Source organism: Eleutherodactylus coqui, chromosome 11, assembly GCF_035609145.1.
Source record: "Eleutherodactylus coqui strain aEleCoq1 chromosome 11, aEleCoq1.hap1, whole genome shotgun sequence".
In the NCBI taxonomy this organism is placed as follows: domain Eukaryota; kingdom Metazoa; phylum Chordata; class Amphibia; order Anura; family Eleutherodactylidae; genus Eleutherodactylus; species Eleutherodactylus coqui.
The window spans coordinates 15,048,908-15,072,877 of NC_089847.1; the positions used below are offsets into that span (position 1 = coordinate 15,048,908).

At 45.0% G+C, this 23,970-nt stretch overlaps 1 protein-coding gene across 1 annotated transcript in view; it reads right to left on the reverse strand.

Annotated features, from left to right (window-relative positions):
• Positions 1–23,970, reverse strand: part of CEP89 (centrosomal protein 89) — a 126,119-nt gene that overhangs the window by 93,409 nt on the left and 8,740 nt on the right. Inside the window, exons 3-8 of the mRNA XM_066583931.1 lie at positions 23,304–23,462; positions 15,299–15,488; positions 12,722–12,842; positions 9,412–9,501; positions 7,186–7,410; positions 3,639–3,781 (exon numbers count right to left, since the gene is read on the reverse strand). Of these exons, the coding sequence (XP_066440028.1) occupies positions 3,639–3,781; positions 7,186–7,410; positions 9,412–9,501; positions 12,722–12,842; positions 15,299–15,488; positions 23,304–23,462 (928 nt within the window). The remainder of the gene's footprint in view (positions 1–3,638; positions 3,782–7,185; positions 7,411–9,411; positions 9,502–12,721; positions 12,843–15,298; positions 15,489–23,303; positions 23,463–23,970) is intronic.

Below are 23,970 nucleotides of genomic sequence, written 5' to 3' on the forward strand. Positions count from 1 at the left end.
AAAGTGGGGTTATACACTTCTGTATGGCCATATTAATGCACTTTGTAATAAACAACGTGCATTAAATATGAGCCATACAGAAGTTATTCACTTACCTGTTCCGTTGCTGGCGTCCCCGTCTCCATGGTGCCGTCTAATTTTCAGCGTCTAATCGCCCGATTAGACGCGCTTGCGCAGTCTGGTCTTCTCCCTTCTGAATGGGGCTGCTCGTGCCGGAGAGCGGCTCCTCGTAGCTCCGCCCCGTCACGTGTGCCGATTCCAGCCAATCAGGAGGCTGGAATCGGCAATGGACCGCACAGAAGACCTGCGGTCCACCGAGGGTGAAGATCCCGGCGGCCATCTTCGCAAGGTAAGTAAGAAGTCACCGGAGCGCGGGGATTCAGGTAAGCACTATCCGTTTTTTGTTTTTTTTTAAACCCCTGCATCGGGTTTATCTCGCGCTATTGAAAAAAAAACCCCGTTTCGGCGCGGGACAACCCCTTTAACTCATTCTGTAGGAATATCGGCCCCTGCGGACAGGAAGCTTCTTGTAGTTGCTGGAGATTAGATGGAGGTGCTGACCGGCTGACAGGAAGGGGTCAGCGATTCTAACTGCTTATGCCAAATTCTGACCTCCGATCAGCAACAAATCTGGTTTCATCTGACCTGGATGTTGTTTTTCCACTGCTCAGTGAAACATTTTTGTGCTTTCTTTTTACTCCCTGGAGTCTCGTCTGTTTCTGTTAGATGGAAATGGTGCTGACCCGGTCATCTGCGTTTATAGCCCATCCGTGCTAAGGTGCGACGAGTTGTGTGTTCGGACACAATAGGTGGAGATCCACAGTATTGTACTCGGTTGCAACTTGCTTGACTGTGTAGCACCTGTTCATTAGAACAATTCCTGACACCCTCCTCTGACCCCTTTCAGTGATGAGTTGTCTCCGTTCACAAGATCCATTCTTGGTATACTGTCTACACCATTACATGTGAAACTCTCACACAGATGGCAGTGAAAACCTGGTCCGGCTAGTCTAGCACTGATGATCAGGCCTTGCTGAAAGCCGCTCGGATAGCTGGATTTTCCCATCAAATGTATATTCACACGGAAAATGATCCACAGAAAACTTATGCAATTTTATGCTGCCCCCCCTGGGGTTGCGGCTCTAGTTTACATACTGAGAAGCGCCAATCGTGAAAGGGCCGGGGGCTCTAATAATGTGGTCATTCAACGTACACAATGAAGGAAATTTATTACGACCAGTGTTACACATGCCGGCCTCAATAGGATTTCCCCAGGAGCAAGATGTACCCGATGTACCAGAGGCTTATATCTCAGCACACATTAGGTGCATCTCGGATCATCCGTCCAAAAACAAAGAAATCTATGCCGGCTGTGAGTTGCAGCAGACTTCTGGTATAATTTCTGTCAGCTTCTAGTGTAAATTATCCTTATATCTAGTGGGCCCAGGTGACCACACCTCTTTCCAATAAGCCACACCCACTTCTAAACGGCCATGGGTAAATGAATATGTAGTGCAAGGCTTGCGTCAAAATATGACTTTTTTTAAACAACACTTTCAGCTTAATAAATTCCTCCTCAAGTTCTTTCCTGGTAGAAGAAACACTTTTATTTCTGGGTATAAATCATATGGAAAACCAGACGGCACTATGGTGCATCATAGATATTGGCCGCAGTGTGAATGATGGAAGAGGGGTGTCTCCTTAAGGAGGAAGGAGGTGCTCCAGTAAAAGGGGGAGACTATAGCTGGTGAGTAATGTTTAAGTTAGGGGTTGGATGTGCCTCCTTTTCTTCTCAGGTCAGAGCAGCAATAGGACGGTTCATCCTCCTCGGTGGGGTAACAAGGAGAGTCCTGCCTCCCTGTATTCAGCGAAACCCACGTGTTTCTAAAAGACCGGCAATAAAAAACCGGTCTGACTCCTATAGACTAAGCTAAAACTGGTTAGCTTGGTGGCTGCAGGAGGGGATAGCTAGGAGGAGGAGCTAACTTTTCTTATGCTTAGCATTGCCTTCTAGTGGCAGTAGCTATGCCCTCCAATGATACAGACGAGAAATGTACAATAAAACCCATACGAATATAATAAATGTAGTGACCAAAATAATAATGAATTCATGAGGAATAAATATATAGACAGAAATACCCACACCTCACATACAAATCGAAAATAATATAAAAATAAAGTGCAATAATTCATAAAATATATGTCCAATAATGTGGCATCTAATAAATCAATCTGCACCTTATCAAAAATCACCAATGCTGGAGAAATAAAATCAGCAATATCCAAGATAAGGGCTTGCAGAGAAAGAAATGTCCCCACGTGCATAACTATCTAAGATAGTAGGCTTTCTCAGGGTACACGCGCGCGCGCACGCACGCACGCACTGTCCGCGCAGAAAAGAGCGAGGAAAAGAGAATGGTGATTCATGATAGTGAACTGCAGTGGACACAGGTGGAAACTTCCATATATGTGTATCTAGAGACCGCGAGAGGTCTGCAAAGTAAAACAACTTTGTGAAATTTGTATCAATACACAAGTCAAAATCCTAGCCCAATAACAGGGTAAGCATGTGACAAAGACAAACACACCAGTAACTGGCTAACAAAAACGATGCCTACATTAAAGGGGTTGTCCCGCGAAAGCAAGTGGGGTTCAGCACTTCTGTATGGCCATATTAATGCACTTTGTAATGTACATCATGCATTAATTATGAGCCATACAGAAGTTATTCACTTACCTGCTCCGTTGCTAGCGTCCTCGTCTCCATGGAGCCGTCTAATTTCAGCGTCTAATCGCCCGATTAGATGCGCTTGCGCAGTCCGGTCTTCTCCCTTCTGAATGGGGCTGCTCGTGCCGGAGAGCTGCTTCTCGTAGCTCCGCCCCGTCAAGTGTGCCGATTCCAGCCAATCAGGAGGCTGGAATCGGCAATGGAACGCACAGAGCCCACGGTGCACCATGGGAGAAGACCTGCGGTCCACCGTGGGTGAAGATCCCGGCGGCCATCTTCGCAAGGTAAGTAAGAAGTCACCGGAGCGCGGGGATTTGGGTAAGTACTATCCGTTTTTTTTTTTTAAACCCCTGCATCGGGTTTGTCTCGCGCCGAATGGGGGGGCTATTGAAAAAAAAAAAAAAACGTTTCGGCGCGGGACAACCCCTTTAAAAGAGGAAAGACAATTATGACATGCAACGGGCATGTCAAGGCATGAAATTAAAGTGCACTATCCGTGAAAATTTCAAGTGCATGCGCAAATACCAAGAAAAGTAACAGCGTAAGTTATAATAGGAGAACGATCGGTAAGTAACCACAATAGTTACTTTTCAAGAATTATGTGAATAGGTTATTGTACATACATAAAATGTAAAAAAGCTGTCCAATAACAGGTTAAGTATGTGACAAAGACAATATATGAATAAGCATGCGATTTACCTGACTAGTTATTTAAAGAGAGCTGGTCACAACCAAAGATCTACAGTGCTTAGCTGAACACTTGTGCTCTTTCATTCGAGCAATCGGTGCGGGTGTCAAGTGCCACACCACCAGAGATCAAAACTTCTGACAAGTAACTATGACATGTCAGAAGTTTTATGAAACTACAGGTACATCTTAAGAAAAGGGGTATTATAAAAACACACATTACCTCCTCCTTGGATAAAGGGCGATACTTGGTTTGATAGCGGCTCAGCTCCACATTCAGTCGATGGATTGTAGTTTTTAGAGCATCATTTTCATCTACCAATTCTTGTGCCTGCTCGGTGAGAGAAACCAGCTCCGCTGCGTCCACTAAGTAAGAGAAAGAAAAAAAAAAAAAAATCAACCCGAGTTTCCACCGAGGCCTAGTTGTCACACCAGAGTGCTGGGAACAAGAAGTACTTTCATGTTAAAGGGGAATCTGTCAGTCCCTAAAGACTACCGGGCTGCAGACACTACAGTATAGTGACAGACATGCCGATTTTAGCGGTTTGTCACTTATATACTTAGGTTCAGCAGTTCTGGAAAACATACATTTGGAAGTTTGTACGGCCAGGCACAGAGCTGTCTGGATGCAGCTCATTAGTATTCATAGATTTACCCCTCCAACAGCTGCTGACGAATGGGTCTCTCCTTCTGCACAGTAAATCGGAGAGACCCATCAATAAGTGTGGTGTGAGAGACAAGGTGGGGAAATAGTGAATATATGAACATTAACGAGTCACATCGGACTCCTCCGTGCTGGGGCAGTGCAAAATATGAAATGCAAGTTTTCCAAAACAGCTGAGCCAAATCGGTGCAAGTGACAGATTGCTAAATAAGCATGTCTGTCCCTCTACATAATTGTCTGCAGCCCAGGGAGAACCATTAAGAAACTGGCAAGCACCCTTTAATGAGATTAGCAAAACTTATAATATTTGCTATTTTTTGGTAGTTAACAGGACATGACAATCGTATACAGCTACAACGGGGCCAGTAGCACAGACAGCACTAATTACCACGGCTGCAGCTAGATAGAAGTCCCTTTCCATGTGCTATTCAGTTAGCTGACTACTACCGTCATCTGCAGCGATATCTGCTATATGTAAGGCCACTATATCTGGTGCAATTGAGAGACATTCGGCGTAGAAGCAGGAAATGTAGTAATTATGAAATGAATTATATTCCCTTGCAGCATTCTTCCAGCCAACATGACTGACTGACTCAACACTTGGACAACTACTACCAGCATTGTAACTGGAGTCCATACAGTCAAAACAGCTGACTTTCCAGTATCCAGTGGTGGAATCAAACCCCATAGGTAAAAGTTGTGCTGTTACATACGGACTATCTGCTGTGTAGGACTGTGGGGGTAGTAACTGACAAGCAGAAATATTAAACAGATCCTCAGTCATTCTTCTGAGGACGGTTGTGAGAACTGTTGTTAGTAAAATAAAAACTACCAGTTCTCACTCTCTGCTTGAATAATTGGTTATACCCATTACCTTGACACTTGCAGAATCTGTGGACACAGAGTGAGTGTCTTTGATGCTGTACCGGAGACTCTAATTAGAGGAGTTCCACTGGTGAACATCCATAAACCAGGTGTAGGTCCCATTTACCTGCTCTTTTTATGTTTAGAGTCTGTCAAATATTTTAATAAATATAAATAAGTTAGTTTTTAATATTCTTTTTCAGTGAATGTCGTATACTAGTAGAAATTAATGGACACCAGGGCAATCATATCACCTTTTCCATAAGATGAGGACTTGCTATGCACATCGTCCCAGTTATCAAGAACAAATCCATGTAGGGCCGCCTGCAGACGGGCGGGTCAGATCCGGCGGCGAGGATTCTCGCCGTGGGACCCGACCGCCTGCAGAGAGTGGCACGTACTTACCCGCGCCCGCGGCTCCGGCTGTTTGATGTGTCGGCTGCCGGTGCATGCGCAGACCAGAGCCAGCGGCGGGTGAGTGACGTTTCTGTGCGGGGCTCGCAGAAATAGGACATGCCGCGGTTTGTTTGCGGCCGTCTGCATATGATTGCGCTTGTTAACGCAATCCTATGCAGGCTTGCAGCGGAGGAAATACCGCCGTGGAATTTCCGCTCGTGTGCAGGTGCCCTAAATGAGTGAAAATGCACACCACTGCATATCTGGAAGAACACCACCCATGGCCTGTGCCATACTAGATTTAGTTACAAGCAGTTACATCGGGGCCCATAGAAAGTCATTGGCTCAAGGCTCGGCCTGCCGTCCGGCCCTCTCAGGGCTAGTTGAGTTGGGCCTCATCCTGCCGTCTGATCGAGTGTGCACTGCCCAGAAAGTGACTGCTTTTACCAGTATGTTGGCTGGATTACCACCAGGCTGCCGGGACCCAACTACATCCTGGCCTAGTCCCTCCAAGCTTGCAGTGCTATCGGCCGCTTCCCGACAGCCTCTGCCTCAGCCCTCCATAGCCGCATCACCAGCCCGACATTGGATTAGCATTGGCCCTCGATGCATGCCTGAATGCATGCATAGCCTTCCCCAATGCATGCATAGCCTTCCCACAGGCAACAAGCTCTACTACTGACAGTAGTCCTCGCCTTGTAGGGACCTCTTCGTTGCCTTAACCATGAAGCACTACTGTAATTCTGTCAGACAAATTGGGCTTCATGACCGATGCAGGCAGTCTTGGAGGGCTTTGTTAAAAATGTCCAGTTTTACATCCGAGAGATGCACTACATCAGGCTGGTATATTTCTTGGAATTTAAATTCTATTAGGTGATTTACCACAATCCCTCCTGGTTATTTTATGAATCTTGCAATGGCATAATTCCCCTATTTCCTGCATCTCTCAATGGCAGGTTTCCTATTTTCCATTCTACTCTAATGCAAGTGACATCCTGTAAACTGTGCAGGTCTGCAAACTATACACAGACACCAGAGCAAAAGGGGTTGTTCAGTCAGCTAAAAATATAGATTGAGGTTTGTGTGGTCAATATGCAATACACTTACAATGAGATCAGTGTTCACTTTGGGTCCAGACCCCTACCTGTCCCTGCCACTCATGCGAGGCATTCAGCTGGTGATACTGGACATGCCGTCTGCCGATTATGTGCTTTTCCTCCAGATTACCTCAAATACCTCACAGAATATGATAGTGTCTGTTATGTAGACTGGAGAAAAGAGCAAAGAGTTTGGGTTCTTTTACACAGGTTAACTCAAGCGCCCAACAGTCATCCCAACGATTATCGCTCCTGTGCTTTCATATAGGAGCAATAATCACTCACTGAATGGAGGCAGAGCAGGCTGGAGATCTTTTGTGGCTGCTTGTCTCCATTCAGAGCAAACAGGCAGTCGTTCATAGATGAATGACTGACCGTATGAATGGGCCGATAGTCGTGATTACGCCAAACTATTATCATTCAAGTGTGCCTGGTCCAGTAATTAACTGAACAATAATTGTTTGTGTAAAGGGCCCGTTGTGTACAGGTGCCATCACGTTCCATCTAAGAGGCAAGACAATCTGAAGGGAGAGCACCTGACTGGCAGATGAGAGGTCTTGCTGCAAGAACTGAATGCCACATTTCAGCCCAACGGGACCTTTGGCAACAGGGAGTGTTTGGATCTTAAGTAAACAGATGCCATTGTAAGTGAATCGTATACGGACCACACAAACGTCGAACTATACTTTTCTCTGACCGGACTACCCCTTTAAAACAGGATTCCACCATTTTATTGTTTGAATGCTTACCTCCTGCATGAGAATTTTTCAACAATTCTTTAAATCCTCTCTTTTCGTTTTTCAGATTCTTGATCTTCAACTGCATGGTTTTTATCTGCTGCTTCAGCTCTTCCACCTGCGAGGAGAGTTCCAGGTTCCTGCTCGTCAGTTGCTGAGTTGCAGCCCGCAGCTGTATATCATCTTCTCGGCTTTGGGGTCTTTCTGGAGCCCTTTGATTTGCTGCCAGAGACGACTCTGTGTAATACAATAAGCAAACGTGATAATGGAGTCTTTGCATCAGTAATCCCCATAGTTACACAGGTAATACAAACAAATACTCAGGAGGTACCTCATGATGAACATGGCAAAGCTGTGTGCTCAGAGGATGTATGGGGGCATACAAAGTACATGCAGCTCTCTGCTAAGGAGTAGTAAGAACTCGGTTTGCCATGTGCGATACCTCTGTATGACGCCGCACTGCAGACATATTCTCACTTAAAAACAATGCAATGCTTCTAAGGGAAAATAAATAAATAAAAATAAATGTTCCATAATATAGCATTCAAAGAAACTGGAGGCACAGGGAGGTATAGTAGGACCCCATGCAGCCTAAAGGTCCCAGACTGTGGCTCAGTACAACTCACAGGTTGTATGGAGCCATAACAAGGTAGTTAACACCAAAATTGCCCAAAGGGAAAGAAATGTCCCAGTTGAATATCCTCATTAAAATTGAAGTTTTATTGAACTAAATACCAAGAGGGATAGGAATTAAAAATATTAATACCTGCCTAGCAAACCTGGGGGCGCTAAGCCACCTATAATATATCATTCAATGCTGTTGCAATCTGCTGTATACGGTGCTTTACAGAGCTCTCCTAAATAGTTGGTAGCTATAGAAGATCTCAAGTAGGTCACTGCTGCAGACTAATGACAGACTAAATATCGCCAGGGTGTCATATTTGAGCTAAAACCCATTGGACCCTTTTGGTCATACGGTTGGAATAGAATCCTGCAAACCATTAAAAAAGGGGAATGATAATGCCCAGGGAAGATAGATTTTGTATGCCTCGAACTAAAGCCACAGCTTTTGGAGGGAACCATGGAGGCTGGGAGCAGAAGCGAACAGGAGGTTGAGCAGAGAACTCTAAGACATATCCCAAAGAGATGACCTCATGAACCCAGGCGCCTGAGAAGTAGGCCTGAAGCCAACAACTAAAGTTTCAAGCACTGGCTGGTGATTGGCCGCGAAAGAAAAGCCTCCTGTTTTGCAAGAAGACAGTGGAGGAGACAAGAGAGGGAGCAGAAGTACCCTTGTGGCGCAGGCAGATGACATGCTGTACCTGGCTGTAACTACACAGCCTGTGCTTGTGGTTGGGTGCCATGCAACACCCAGCCACACATGTCATCCCAGTCGCTGCCCGGATAGCATTGGCCATCTTGCTGTATCCCAGCTTTAGGGGATAACAATCTGAAAGAAGAGCAGAAAAGGCATATTCAGCCCTCAAACAGGTACACAATCTTTATAAGTACCCTGTGCAATAGATGGGAGAAAGGGGAGTTAAACACTTTAAACGGACATTAAGTTAAAACTGGTTAACTTGTAACTGCGGGAGGGGCATAGAAGGTAGGAGGAGCTAACGCTTTTTCTGCTTAGTGTCCGCCTCCTAGTAGCAGTAATTATACCTACATTCTTCAGCTGTGTCCCCCAAGGATACAGATGAGAAATCCCTCATTTAGGCCGATGAGGCTCTTACTCTTATTGTGGATGAACCAGAGCATCTCCTTGCATTGCAATTTTTTGTCCAGATCCTCCTTACCAGGACCCAGTTCTAACTGACAAATGCACCAGAATATTAGTCGAGTTCCATCGCCTCCACGACATCCATTAACATGCCTTGCAATGGGGGTGTCCATTTTCGTGCACATAGAACTCAGGTGTTTGGAAATGTGTCTCCTAAGCTCTTGAACTGTCTTACCAATATTATCTTAGGGCAGGAGGATCTTACACCATTCATAATGCCTGTGCTGTGACAGGTTATTTCTACTGGATTGATAAATGTGGAGGCCTTCATGACAAATGGACAGAAAAAAAGTAGAGTCCTAAACAACAAAGGGACGTTGAATTCTAGAAGTAGAGCCCATAGATGCCAGACTGTGGCTCAGTACAGCTCAGAGTGTGTATGGAGCCATATTGCAGTAGTTTGCATAAATTCTAAACACTGCATGGATGTTGATTGTTACAAGCACCTAAATTACCTGATCTGGCCAGTTGTTCTGTCTGCTCTCTGCTTTCCTCTGAAACAGGATGATGAATTGGAGACTCTGTTGCTGCATCAACTTTGCATTCTAAAAGATAACACACAATCAATCATTCTGACAGAATTAAAGTTTGCATCTTATATGCAAAAGACTAGAAATTATTTTCCAGTAACTAGCTATTCTTTAATGCCCGCTGGTTAGGCCACAGGCACTGCAAGGTCTGGGGATAACAGAAGGCAGATTCTGCATAGTACAATCCCAGGTTAAAAGGGTTCGCTCACACGTCGCTGATTTGCTGTGGATTTTGTTGCGGATCTGCAGCAAGTTTCACCCTTTCAATTGAATTCAAATTAAATGGATGAAATCTGCTGCAGACTTGCACCAAAATATGCAGCAAATCAGTGATGTGTGAATGAACCCAAAAAGGGTTGTTTCAAGAAGAGAACTTATATGATGTATATATAGATATGTATATGTATAAGGCCCCCTTTCCACGGGCGAGGCGGAATAGCGCTAGCGATATTCCACCGCTGGGGAGCAGGGGAGAAAACTGACAGTTCTCTGCAGTGAGCCTATCTGACAGATAGGCCCACTGCGGAGAATCGCGGCATGCCACGATGAGTCCTGTGAGCAGAGAATCGCTATGATTCTCCGCTCGTGGACAGGGGGCTGTAAAACGTGCACCGCATTACTGGAGTGCCAGTCTTTTATTCAGCTGCTCCTGACTTTGCAGCACTTTTTGGTCGGACTCCCTTGTTTCTGTCCACTGGACTCCCTTTTGCTGGATGTTTTAATCTCTGTACCCTCTTCATACTACAGCACGAGAAAACCCCACAAAGCTACAAGTGAATTTTTGGTCCCAGGATAGTCTAGTACAGTTGACCTGGCGTCGATGGAAGTCGCTCAGATCACTTGATTGGCACATCTAATCTGAATTCACACTGAATCAATGGAAAACTTGTCATGTGATTTTATGCTGTACTCCAGAGTTACAGCTCCAATTTCCGTACAGGGAAGCGCCAATCATATAATGGCGGGGGGTCTTTGATAAAAGTGGAGGTTCAGTCCAAATTTGCTGCACTTCTAGAGAGGAGTACAAGACACAGTGGACCAGGTTTATAAAAATCATGTTGACAAGGCTTGTACAACTTTGACAGAAGGAAAGCTGCTACAAGACGCCAGTCCTACTGGCAGACATACATTTATTAGTAATAGACAGCAGACACCAGCTGGGAGCCAGAACAATAACATTCTTGCTAGTTGCAGACTATAATATCATAAGGCATTCATAACCGTCTCTACTACCTGTAAGCAGTATAATTGTACACAGGAGAAAAAAAAAAAAATTTGCATGGGACAGCGCAACAGGACTGGCCTACATCATAACAAACACAACATCGCTCTGTCATTAACAGTACATAGTTTGGTGCGGAATACTTATTGTAACATGGAAAGCAAAAAAAAAAGTTCTTAAAAGTGAAATGATGGGAAAATCTACGGTGTCTGACAATAAAGGCGCAGATACTGGCATAAAAATAGAGTGACTGATATTTTCCATGTCAAATGATACTTTGCTTGTAGACGTCTTCCAACATTTTATTGCCAAGGCGTTAGGAAAAAGCTGCCGGTTTAATCCCTTAAGCAATGGTTCCATAATCACAGAACAAATAGTCATCTTACTCGTTATGGACTTCAGATCAATAGATTTAAAACTTGCAAAACTGTTCACCGAACACCCATATTGAACATCTAATCTGCCATCCTAAATACTCCATAATAGCTTTTTAAATCCCACCCACTACACTCATATGCACCATGTTAGGACTCCCTTTCAGTCAGCAATAAATCTCTGAATAAAGCAGATTGTCCCAAAATTAGATTCCTGTCCACCGATTGGCTGGCTTTACTGAGCAGTCCTTTTACTGTCTGGGCTTGATGAACATACAGGGCGACAGTCGACAAGAACTGCATATGTGTAGGAAATACTGAAAAGGGAACATCTGGACCCCATCTCTGTGTGACATAGGTGGTGACATGCCGTTGCCAGCTTTTCAGGTAATACCTTCCCAGATTGGAAGCTGTGGACTCTAAGAGGAAAGGCACAGTACAGCGATCAGCGGGATCATATGTGGAGAACGGTACAGTTTTATAGGGCCACTGTGGTGAAAGTTTTTCATTCATTATGGAACTAGTCCCACAACATATATAAGTTGGCTATTCTACCTGAATATTCTTGGAGGCAACTTGGTAGGTCATGTGATCTCAATGTAACGGCATGGAAATTACTTGGCTTTGTGTTCTCTCCAGGAGTCACTATTTCAGCTACCACAAGTCCCGTATGATGCAACTGCACACAAAGTTTAGAAGTCGGAAGAAGCAGCAGATGACCGAGTGCTCGAGGCTCCCTACCACTGCCCATCCTAATACTAATTGTACAGCAGGAGTACAGTAATTTAGAATCAGTTTAGCTGTATTATCAGATTATTGCACCGAGCTGTTATTTGATTGCTGGATGTTGGTATTATTGGAAAACTGTATGGAGGTGTTTACATAGGCACCGCACAATACATTACATTTTCAACGTTTGTGATGTCCATGTATAAGTGTTTCGATCAGTGTACAGCACATATGTGGGCACCGTACGATCCAAAATGAAGCCGAACGAAATGTGACTGTAATGGTCAGTGGGCAAAGATGTGGCCTTCATATCGTGCAGCTTCACAAGCTGAAAATTGGAACTACTTGAGCTACTTTCAAGGGTCTTCCCATCTCGGCTAGTCATGGCCATGGGAATATTCCTGTACGAGGCGACCTGAAGTTATGGAAAAAGCTGAGCAAACAGTCTTATGTGGTTGATGTAATTCCTAGAGGTATTAATGGAAGTCGGGGAAACAGTGTAATAAAGAGAGCTGCACTATTTCCATAAATCCAGAGTATTGGAAACTGTGTAGCTCGCTATTCGACAGGTTCTCCATAGCTCCAAATGGACTCCTCTATGGGAATTATGAAAACAGAGTATACATGACTATTTCTGTAACTTTCGAACGCCCCTGGCTGCTATATTCAGTTGGGCCATGGGTGGGGGGAGTTGGCAAAAATTAGAGATAGGTGCAGGTCCCAGAGGTAGGATCTACATCCATCAAACTTTTATAGCATATCCTGCAAATATGCTATAAAAGTTGGAGATGGGAATAAACCTTTAAAAAGGCATTGAAAAATACAGGCAGATCACAGTATTTGAGTATAGTGACCAGTTCATGTCACACTTTGTATCTAGAAGAGCCGGTCATGTGGTTACAGACATCACCTGCTCCTTCTGACATCATATCTTCTCTGGGGTGAAACTCTGACTCCACTGGATAATTGCTGACTTTAAGAGATGATCGCTCACTTTCCACATCCGGTCTTTCTGAAGTTTGTGTCTTTTTCTGGAAAGAGATAATAATAATCCTTATTTGTATAGCTCCAACTTATTTCGCAGCGCTTAAATAAAAAAAGTTTCCTCTTTAATTGCAGCCTAAAATCAAGTAAAAGGTTGCTCCTAGTGGACAACTTTTATATGACCCTTAAAGGGGTTATCCAGGGACACTTTTTGCCAAAGTGGCTCAGCATACTTCCTTCAAGTGACCCTAACATTTTTTGAGCGGTGTATTGTCTATAACTAAACTCTTCCTTTTAGATCCATAGCCTCCTTTCTCAGAGTGACCTTCAGCCTTCCACATTTAGGATAGGAGCGTAATGCCACCAGCTGGTAGCACTTTGAAACATGCATATTAGGGATTGGGAATGCAGTAACACTCGTTCTCTGGTAATGGTTCTCACAGACATATTGGTGTGAATGCAAATGATTCTATTAAGACAAGTGTTGGCACAGCTGTGAAAAAATATACTTCCACTGTATACGTGTTTGCAAACATCTGGTAAGTGCGAAGACACCAACATACCCATAAGCAGATACAGCTTTAACGCAATACATCTGATACAACGAACCAGAATCCTCCGTACTCTGGCATCGCTCTCTCTACAGATGGACGTCTCTGGTCTGGCTGATCAGCAGAGTCATGTTTTGGAGGTTGACTTACAGGGTAGTAACCTACAGGCGATGCTAGAGAAGCAGTTTTCTTCCTTGTGGAGGAAAGCTATTTTGCAAAGTATTTAAATAGTACTGCTCTCCCCTCTCTTGAAGGAATTGGACCGCTTAGCACCCAAGCCATGAAGTTGCCATGAATGTTGGTCTTAGTGGGGGCAAAAAAAACAACAAAAAATTAAAACATAAGATTTGCTATGCCTGCAATTCTTTTAACCCATTGAGCACCCAGTCGTTTTTTCATTTTTGTTTCCTCATCCTGACTTCAATGGTAGTAAAGCCATCCATTACACTTCTAGCTCCAACCCCAACTCAGATGTCCAGCTCTGCTGCACTGACAGTGGGTCAGAGGATCAGCTGATTGGTGAGGTTCACAAGAGGTGGACCCCTGCCAATTAAGCATTGACGCCCTAGCCTGCGGATAGGTCATTAGTAGAAAATGTCTGTAAAAATACCGCAGATAGGAACAGGGCCCAACACTGACCCCTGTGTTAACCCAGAAGTAACAGCAACACAATCTGATTATTTCTGTTAATAACTGCATACATAAGCATACAGCTTTACAACAGTATTAAAGCACAATAACAATGATCCATTAGATAATTATCTTTGTAACAACTTGCATCACAATTTTTTCGAGACCGCAAGCCTTAATTTGTAGAAATAATTCCTTTAGAATACATTTTGTATCCTCTAATCACTGGTAGGGCAATTCCGTACTTGAAGAAAAAGTTCGTCCTTACACATTTCCAATGGATAAATATATTATATAATGATTTCCTGAACCTTTGTACTTCTCTGCTGATACATGTGGTACACCTGATCGTGGCCTTGACCTGAACTCTGATTGGCACCTAGCCCTTTTAATTGAAGACTCTTTTTTTACATCTATTCCTGTGTTTGGTAAGCATCCTATTTAAAAAAAAACTAAAACTTTTCACATGTCAAGAGCAAAATTTCAAGTTTTGACCAGTGGGGTCCTGCTGCTGAAACCCCTGCAGCACCCACCCGAGCACTGCGCCACTTCACTTATCTTAGTTGCCTGCTGGCTCCTCTTCTATAGGCCTCTGTGCGTCTGACTCCAGCTGCTGAGAGGAGCCAACAGGCAGCAAAGACAACAGAAGGGGCACAACTCGGCAGTCACCTAGTTTCAGTAATCAGTGGGGTCTCAACACTGGCACCCCCACTGATCAAATGTTTTGACATATCAAAACTTTGTAAAAACTGCAGTGAGGCTGGCTTCACAAGAGCATATGTGCAATTGTGCACACCTCAGTACAAACGTATTTGTGCACTGAACGAGGCTTTTTTGCATGCATCTGTGTACTTTCCTGTACTTTTTCTCCCCGCAAGGCATGTTCATTTGTGCGCAAGACACAGAGAGGCCCTGAGTGAATTGACTAATTCATCTAATGAGTTTTCAATGTGTTCTTTTTTTGCAGCAGAATTACGAATTGTTTCACGCATCTCCTTGTGTATTGAGCGCGTTTGCGCACCATCCCATTGACTTCAAAGGGACCTTTGGTGCGCATATACGCAGAAAAATAGAAAATGCTCTTTTCTTTCCCCGCAACTGAAACGCGTGTGCAGAATACGGAAATGTGAACGAACCAATTGAAATCAATGGGTTCTTTTCCCTGCTTATTGCACAGGCAAATACACCTGTGTGAAACCAACCTAACGCTAAGGATCCATATTCCTGTGTGTGCGATATTAGAGGAACTTGCATAAAGCCATGTCTGCTGAAAGAAACGGGTCCAGTATAGCAATGACTAGTTACACATTCCCAGGACCTACCAGCTTGTCCTTGTGAGGAACAGCGTAAAGCGGTTCCTCTGGCACGCTTTCATCTCTTCTCTCAGATAACTGCTCAATATTTTCTCTTTCAATGTCCGACATCTGTTCCTCTGTATCGTCATCCTCAAACTCAAAGGACATGACTGGAGAGCTCACGTTTCCACGATTTGCATTGGCCTTCCAGTTTTGTCTAAAAAACAATTTTAGATATTAGTATAAGGTGAGCCACAAAAAAGCATTTATAATACAGTTCATTAGTTGGTAGACATACTGTACTGTATATACATTCTATTCCCATCAGCGGAGAGGATAGGATCCACTACAGTCACCTATCTGCTTTCCTTGTCAAATCAAAGGCCCTTTCAAAAGGGTCAACAGGAGTCATTTAAACGGGCACCAATCAATCAAATTGGCACTTGTTTAAATTACCTTTACAAAACGCCAATGTTGACTGTATTAAAGACAATCTATTGGTAACCCTTTCCAATCCACTGTCTGACGTCTAAAGACATTATGATTTTATAATACCACTGCAATAACACGATTTAAATTTTTTTTTTTTTTTTTTTAAAGTTTATGTCTTAACCGTTGATTATAATAGATGGGAAGTGCATCTCCCCCTGATGCTTTTCACTCTATATAAGACACTATTGCCTACTATATATGTCAGATAATAGATAACTATCCTGATTTTAACACTGTATATAGTATATGTCAAATTGATAAGAACAGCGAGTTAATTCTTTCTCTATAATTAACACATTAGAATAATCAGCATAGCCAAGTTAAGAAAGTTAAACGTTTTTTGATGCAATTGATAAGATATTTTCTAGAAAAAACAACTCTATTTGTATTAACCACCAATGTACAGTATATAAATATACACGATGTATGATTTGTACTTAACAATAACTTTTCTATTCTGTACTGTGCTTTATTTGTCACAAAATTTGCAAAGTTAAAAAAAACAACAAAAAAAAAAACTACATTATGATTTAAGGCTGTACAGCTCTGATATTGGAAGACATCTGTCGGGGTTCTCTTACTGTATATTGCCAGCCCCTCTGCTGTCGGAGCCTAACCAACGTGTTACCTCATGCAGTACTGGCTTTAGCCAGTATATAGCACTGTTGTGTAACGGCAGAAAAAGAGTAAGCCCCTAGGAAAATCTGGATACAAATTGGATTGGAAAGGGTTAATACGAACTTTAGTTTTCAATACAGTATCATAATTGTTGGTAGTACATCCCCCTTTTTACAGAGAGATGTACTGTCAAAAGCAAAAGTTCTATTCTGTAGCATAAACGACAAACGAGTGTTTGCTCATGGCTGATTGGAAGTATATTTACATCGCCTAAGAGCAGCTCAGCTTCGTTAAAGTAAATGGTGCAGAGCTGCAATACCGGGCACAGCCACTATACAAAGCATTGCACTGTGCCTGGCATGGCCTCAAGTGACCGCAACACTCACCTGAGTGCTACTGTCACTTCAGTTAGCTGATTGGGGAACATCCTGGACACCCACCCAACTCCCTCACTGGTAATACTTTACAGCCAGAAAGACCCTTTAAATCCAAACTCAATCCAGATGTATGATAGGAATGACCAAGATACAGCAATGGCAAATCACTAGGATAGGACATCACTTTATGAGCAGTGAAGTCTGACCTCTGGGACCTAACCAACCCTGAGAATGAAGGTGGGGGTCTCAGAGATTCATCCCCAATTGATCACAAACTGATGACATATCCTAGCAACACGCCATCGCTTTAGAAGATATGAATAACATTAGATGGCTATGACCGAATTTGCACGATCTGCCTAATACCAGACAAGGCAAGGACACGCATTTAGAACTAACCCTACTCTTATACATTTGTCCCAAATATGAAAAACACTGACCATATACATGGAATCAAAGTCAGTCGAGCCCATAGTTTTCAAAAAAGACCTCTGTGTACTGGTAACTGATGGGAGATATCAGGGAAAGGAAGGATTGAACATGTTCCATTTGAACCAGAGGGCTGTGGCAGTGGATTTTCCCACTCTCATATGTACTAATACAATAAAGGGGAGGTGAAGGGAAATCGCTGTCAGTCAAATTAGCATTCATTTAACAGCTAATGAATGCTTTCTACTGCTACGGCTCCTTCACATGAGTGTATGTGTTCTCATGTCCACTCCGTAAATTTGCATGAATGGACGATTTTCCACAATGACGGCAAGAGATAATAAGTCTATTTCAGCATATATGAATATGGATCTGCCTTCAGGGTCTTTACGGATATTGATGGGATTCCATCTCTGTTCTGTGGACAAGTAGTGAAACACCCCTGGAGAAGGAGGTGTGGAAGGAGTGGACCATCCACTGAACCCATGGTTTTTTGAGGGTGTCAGCTTTATCTATGGTGAGGTGTGTTTCCTGCAAGCAGACGATGTGGGGATTAATTTGCTTAATGTAGGAAAACACTGCCCTTCGTTTGAGAGCAGTGCCTAGGCCTCGCACGTTCCAACTGAGATATGTCAGAGACATTGGTATCCGCGTGGGTATGGGGCTTTAAACGGGTTATCTGCACTCGTAAAGTGAGGATAAAGAGAGGGGCTTTGCATATACTGGGGGAAAAGAAAAAAAAAAAAAAAAAAATCGGATCAACACAGACTTGTCAAGAAAAATAATAAAATTCAATTTAAACTATCAACCATTGACATCTTGCTTAAATTTCAGCGTAGATATCAAACAACAGAAAAAGAACAAAAGAGAAGTTAGCTACAGTCTATCTCGAAAGTAGCAGATGTTGTCGTTAGGGGATATCCCTTTGGCCTACAGAGGGTCAAATCTTTTGCCAACTGGGTTTTACATATGTTGTAACGATGGCATCGGAGCAGAGAGAGACAGAGAAATTTGTCTTGCTTCATGGCTTTCTATTTTTTGCCCTCCGTGGGTCAGGGGGACCTCAAATTCTATTAATCACAGCTGGGTTCAGGGTTTTGCCGCCTGTGTGTTAGGGCTAGGCATTTTTGGCGGTTCAGGGTGCATGTCGAGCCACTCCAGTGCCTCGGTGGCAGAATGTAGAAAGGTCACTTTCCCTTGTGTCGCGATGCGTAGCCGAGCTGGGTACGCCATTGAGTAGGGGATGTTCCTGTCCTTGAATTTCCTCTTGACTTCCGTAAAGGTGGCCCTTTGTTTTTGTAGGTCCGCAGAAAAGTCTGGGAATATGGAGATGGTTGCGTTATTGTGTTTGAGTGGCCCTCTCAGTCTGGCTTGGCGTAGAGCAGCATCTCGGTCCCTACAATTTAGGATTCTTGCCAGGAATAGGCGCGGGGGAGCACCCAGTTGCGGGGGTTTTGCGGGGACGCGATGCGCTCTTTCTACTGTGAAGTGAGTCGAGAAGGTGTCGTCTCCTAGTAGGGATTTCAGCCAGGTTTCAGCGAATACTTCCGGTTGGGAGCCTTCTGTCTTTTCGGGGAGACCTATTATGCGTAAATTATTGCGACGCGAGCGGTTCTCTAGGTCATCTAGCTTAGACTGGCAGAATTCAGTTAGTCTTTCGACTTTCTTCACCGCCGCGGGGAGCGGACGGAGAGAGTCCTCTGCATTAGAGATGCGGTCTTCCATCTCTCGCATTCTGCCCCGTATGTTTTGTAGATCCTGTCTTAGCAAAGTGACGTCTGACTTGACTTCTTCTATTTTGTTAGTAAGGGAGGATTTACAGGTATTAATAGCCTCCAGAAGTTGCTGCAAAGTTGGTTCCGGGGCTTGTCTTGTGCCGTCTTCGAATTCTCTCGCTTGAGTAGGTCTTATTGTTCGCGGAGAGTGGTCGGGGATTTCAGTGCGGGAGAATTCCTTTAATTTTTCAGCTGCAGAGCCGCTTTTAGCGCGTGTGCTCATGGTGAAGAATATCAGATATGCGCGTTAATTTAGAGAGGTCGGTGGACGACTGTTTCTGTGTCCCCCTCTAGTTATGCAGCACGGGCGATGTCGGGTAGCGTTGCTTATGGAGGGAATAGGTTAGCGATTGAGATAGTGTAGAATGTCTACTTTAGACGTTTAGACGTGTGGGTCTGCAGAGTTCTAGAGATTTAGTAGCCACAATTTCCAGATAGCGGGAGTCCAATAGATTAGATAGCTAAAGGGGATCTAGCTAGGGCTTGATCTGGCCTTGGCGAGAAAGTTAGTTAGTAGTGATGTCTCTAGCTAGCCGCTCCGTCGACTAAGGTTTTTGAGTTTCGGGCTTTCAGCATATATAATGTAATTCAAGGGTCCAGGAAAGATTAATGTCCCAGATGGGCCTTAGTGTTTTTCCGGTCCGGCTAGTTGTGTTCTGGTTAGATTTAATGCAGAATAACGTCTCCTTCCCCCCAGAGGGTCACTATGTAATTGCGTTAAGTAATAAAGAGGATGCTTCTCTAGGGTATAGGGGTGTCCTCAGAGCCAGTTCTGTCGGGCTGGGGTGTTACCCCCCGTCGCCCTTCAAGAGGGAAACTCATGGTTTGTTGCCGGCTCCGCAGGGCCGGGTATGGGATCGTGATCTCTCAGCCTCGGAGTCCAATGCGATGTGGGTTGTCGCGGTCCAGTGGCAGCAAATAGTTTCAGGTCGCAAGGCTATTGTTGGACCCGTTGGGTGGCTCGTGGCCTTCAGCAGGGCTGCACCGTGGGTGTTTTCCTCCGGGGGTGCTGCGATAGATCTCCCACCTCTCAGGAGCTGTCTTCCACTCGGTGGGTCTTTTAGCGGTTTTCCCGCCACAGAATATAGGGTTCCCGCGGCCCAGTAGTAGTAGAGCGTCCCTGGGGAACAGGCCAATCCGGGAGTTCGGGCGAGGGTGGGTCGTTCCTCTCCACAGAATGGTGTAGGTGGAGGTTACACCGCACTCGGGTCCCGGCACAGGGCCGCGCGGCTGTCAGATGTCCTCTGATCTCGGTGGGGCGCAGGAGCAGGAGGGTGAGCCGCTCACCTCCCCGGAGCCGGGTCCGGGCCGCTCCGCCAATAGCCCGCGGCCGGATGTGGTGCGCCGCAGTAGCTGCCGGGGGTCCGGAGTCGGAGGAGTACCAGCGCAGGGTCCGGCGAGCGGCGGGTCTTCCGGGCACCTCGCGGACAATCCGCAACCGGGTGTGATGTGCTGCAGCGGCCGAAGGAGGTCCGGAGTCGGAGGAGTGTCGGCGCGAGGTCAGGTAAGCAGCAGTTCTTCCGGGCCGTCCCGCCGATCGTCCGCAGCAGGATATAGTGCGCTGCGCCGGCTGAAGGGGGTCCGAAGTCGGGAGGGTATCAGCGCGGGGTTCGGTGAGTCGCGGGCCCTCCGGGGCGCCCCGCGGACAGTCCACGGCAGGGTGCAGCACGCCGCAGCCGCCGAGAGGGGCTCGGGATCAGAGGGGTGTCGGCGTTGGGTCCACTGAGCGGCGGACCTTCCAAGGGGTCTTGTGCTGTGTCAGCCGCGTCCAGAGCGGGGGGGGGGGGGGGGGGGTCGGTCCACCCGGGTCCCGGTCCGGCACACCGGTAAGGTGGGGCAGCGAGGCAGGGGCCACCTGCTCCGAGGATGAGCGGGAAGGCAGCAGGGCGTTGGCGTGGCGTTGCTTCTGCTCCGACGGCGTCAGGAGGATTTATTTTCTTTTAGCCGTGGTTTGGTCACCTCCGCAAGGTTCTAGAGGTCCAGTTGGCTAGTTTGCAGCTCTTGGTGACATGTTAAGGCCAGGATTTTGAAGGATTTTATAGTTCCCCTGGGGAGCTCCTCTCAAGTGCGACTGTTCAGGTCGGTCGCTGGCTCCGCCCCCCGGCAAGAGATAATAAGAGTTTTCCCGTCTATTTACACGACCGGGCGTGACGTTTAAGCGAAAAAAATATGTCGCCGCCCGTAAAACCCTCGAAATGACTTCAAAAGCCTAAACAGAGGCACCTGTAAGCTTTTCACAGTGTTGGACATTGCTAAACTGCCTCCCCCTGCCTTTTTTTACAGCTCCCATAGGAGTCTATAAGAGCCGCCGGCGTATATCGTTCAACAGATAGAACCAGAACTATTGTTTTACCCACCGTATAGTAACCAGCGTGTATTGGGGTCGCGTACGTTCCATTTTAAATGGTGCAACGTTTTTACCTGCTGTAAATTTGCCCATGTAAACAAATGCATTAGAAACCAATGTCTCAGATGGTCGCGTTTATCGGCTGGGCGTGAAAACGCGGCAACATAGGCACGTATATACGCTTGTGTGAATAAAGTCTAAAATTAATAGGGAAGGTCAACGAATGCCTTTAGAAATACTAGGAAAGCAAGGTATGTTGGATAACAGAAAGGAAGAAGAGTGCCATCTCTAACAATACTATAAGGGTATGTTCACACAGGGCAAAATGCTGCAAAGTTTCTGCATGGAAAATCTGCATTATTTATTGTACGTGCCATGTGGACAAGACGTTAATATTGCCCACACAGTGTGGGAAAAATTCCACACAGAATGCTCTGCGGATTTTAATTTCTGTAGTACGTCACTTGTTTGCTAAGGATTCGGGTGCGAATTTCACCCTTTGCTATGCAAAGAGTGAAATCCATAGTAAACCTGCACCAAAACCCATAGGAAATGTGCAGCCAATATAGCAAATATGACCCATACTCCAAGGATGTGTTCATGCAGTGAATCTGATATTGATTTCCCCTCTAAAACCATGGCAGAAATCCGTGGCTAATCTAGGGCAGATTTAGCCTCATCAATGGGCAAAATCTATGTGCGAAATCTCAGATGCGTTTCTGCATGCAGAAGTGACATTTCCCTGCTCCACGCAGATCTGCATTAAATAGTCTCCAATTTTCTGCAAGTGGATTTTGCCCATTGACAGGGCTAATCTACATACAAATCAGTGGCAAAATCCAAGGAAGTAACACAGATCCTCTTCAAGACGCTAAATCATGAAAGGAAAACCCGTAAGGCTTTAATCACACAGTTTTTTGTGCCATTTTTTGGAGTCAAAGACAGAAGTGGATCCAGTAGGGAGTAGAAGCCCTTCCAATAGATTTCCCAAGCCTGGCTTTGGCTAAAAAAAAAACTGCATCTGTCGTTCCAGAGTAAAACTGCCTGCCGTGACTATGTGCATTGTTTATATGCCACTGTGGAACAAAAGTTGACAACACAGCTGCAGCCTTAAGGACCATTTAGACGCGTTTATCGCTCAAAAGCCGTCTTTTGAGCGATAATCGTTGCGTCTAAACGCGCGGTTATCGTGCACTGTTGGTTCATTGCTTATTTCTAACCAGTTAGAAATTAGCGATGAGCCTCATCAGTGCCGCACACTGATATCTCAGCAGGTGGTGCCGATAGCATTCTTTCAGCTGGTATCCCACTGGCAGTTCTCAGCAGGACACCAGCTGAAAGCGCCAAGAACAATGCAGCTGTTTGCATAAACAAAACAGCTACATTGCTCTTCGAGCTATCATGGCAGTATGCCGTTCTGCCTGCATAACTCTTAAGTATTTAGTTAGCGACTTAGAGTTATGCAAAGATGATCGCTCAAAGCGGTCACTCAAACTGTCTTTTGAGCGATCAGTACTCTGTGTAAATGAGCCTTTAGATATAATTCCCAAATCATTTCCCCTTGTTCTTCCCATATGAAAACCATAAAACTCTTGCTTAAAGGGGTTTTTCCACTAAACACATGTAACCTCCATCCACAGGATAGAGAATACATGTCTGACTGCTGGGGATCCAACCTCTACAACCTAAGGAGTCCTGAGATCTGTGCACTTCAAATGCCCCTTGTGAACGGAGCAGTGGTGGGCATGTGTGACCATCACTTCATTGACTTCTATAGGACGAAGGGAGGTTGACAAGTGCAATGTTCTGCATCTGTTAGATAGATGTGAATGACGCCGTGGTTGAGCATGTGCATGGCAGCTCCATACACATTGGGTACTCGGGTGTATCAGTCTTGGAATATCCTGTGGACTGTGGATAAATATTGTTAATGGGAAAACCCCTTTATGCACACGACTATTAAGCAGTAACACAAAAAGGCTACAAAAACCTACTCTACTCCTAGATCTCTGGCTGTAGCATAGGGCTCAATCTCCTCCATTTCTTCCATGTAAAAGCTGTCATTCTCAGAATAGGATTTCTGGCGTGGTTGTGGTAGCGCAACTGTCCGGCCAGTTAGAGAAGTCATCAAAATGGCGGCAGCGAGAGCAGATCTAGAGAGCAAACAAACAAGGAAATAGATTTACAATGCTCTAATTTACATGTAAACAAAATATATAAAACACATGAAATGCTGCAATCAGTTTAATCATTAAAAGAGAACCTGTCACCAACTCTAATCACCATAAACCAAGTTATAGTGCTTATAGTTTGGGTGATGTGGAGTTCGGGGAACCTCTTTTCATACTTACCTTAGTGCGGTGTATCCCAGTGAAGTCAGCATGTATACAGCATGTGTGACTTTTCAGAAGGAAATGTGAGCGTATTCCCACTCATCTCTATGCGATCTCTATGGGAATGCGCAGGAACAGTCTTCTGAAAAGAGTCAGGTGTGCTGTGTGCAAGCGCCAACTTCACCGGGGAACACCACAGGAGCGGGGTACAAGTTAAGTATGAAGAGAGGCTCCCCAAACTCCACATCACCTAAACCATATGTACAATAACTTGTTGGTGACAGGTTCCCCTTAAATGTCACTTTAAATCCATACAAATTCACTGACT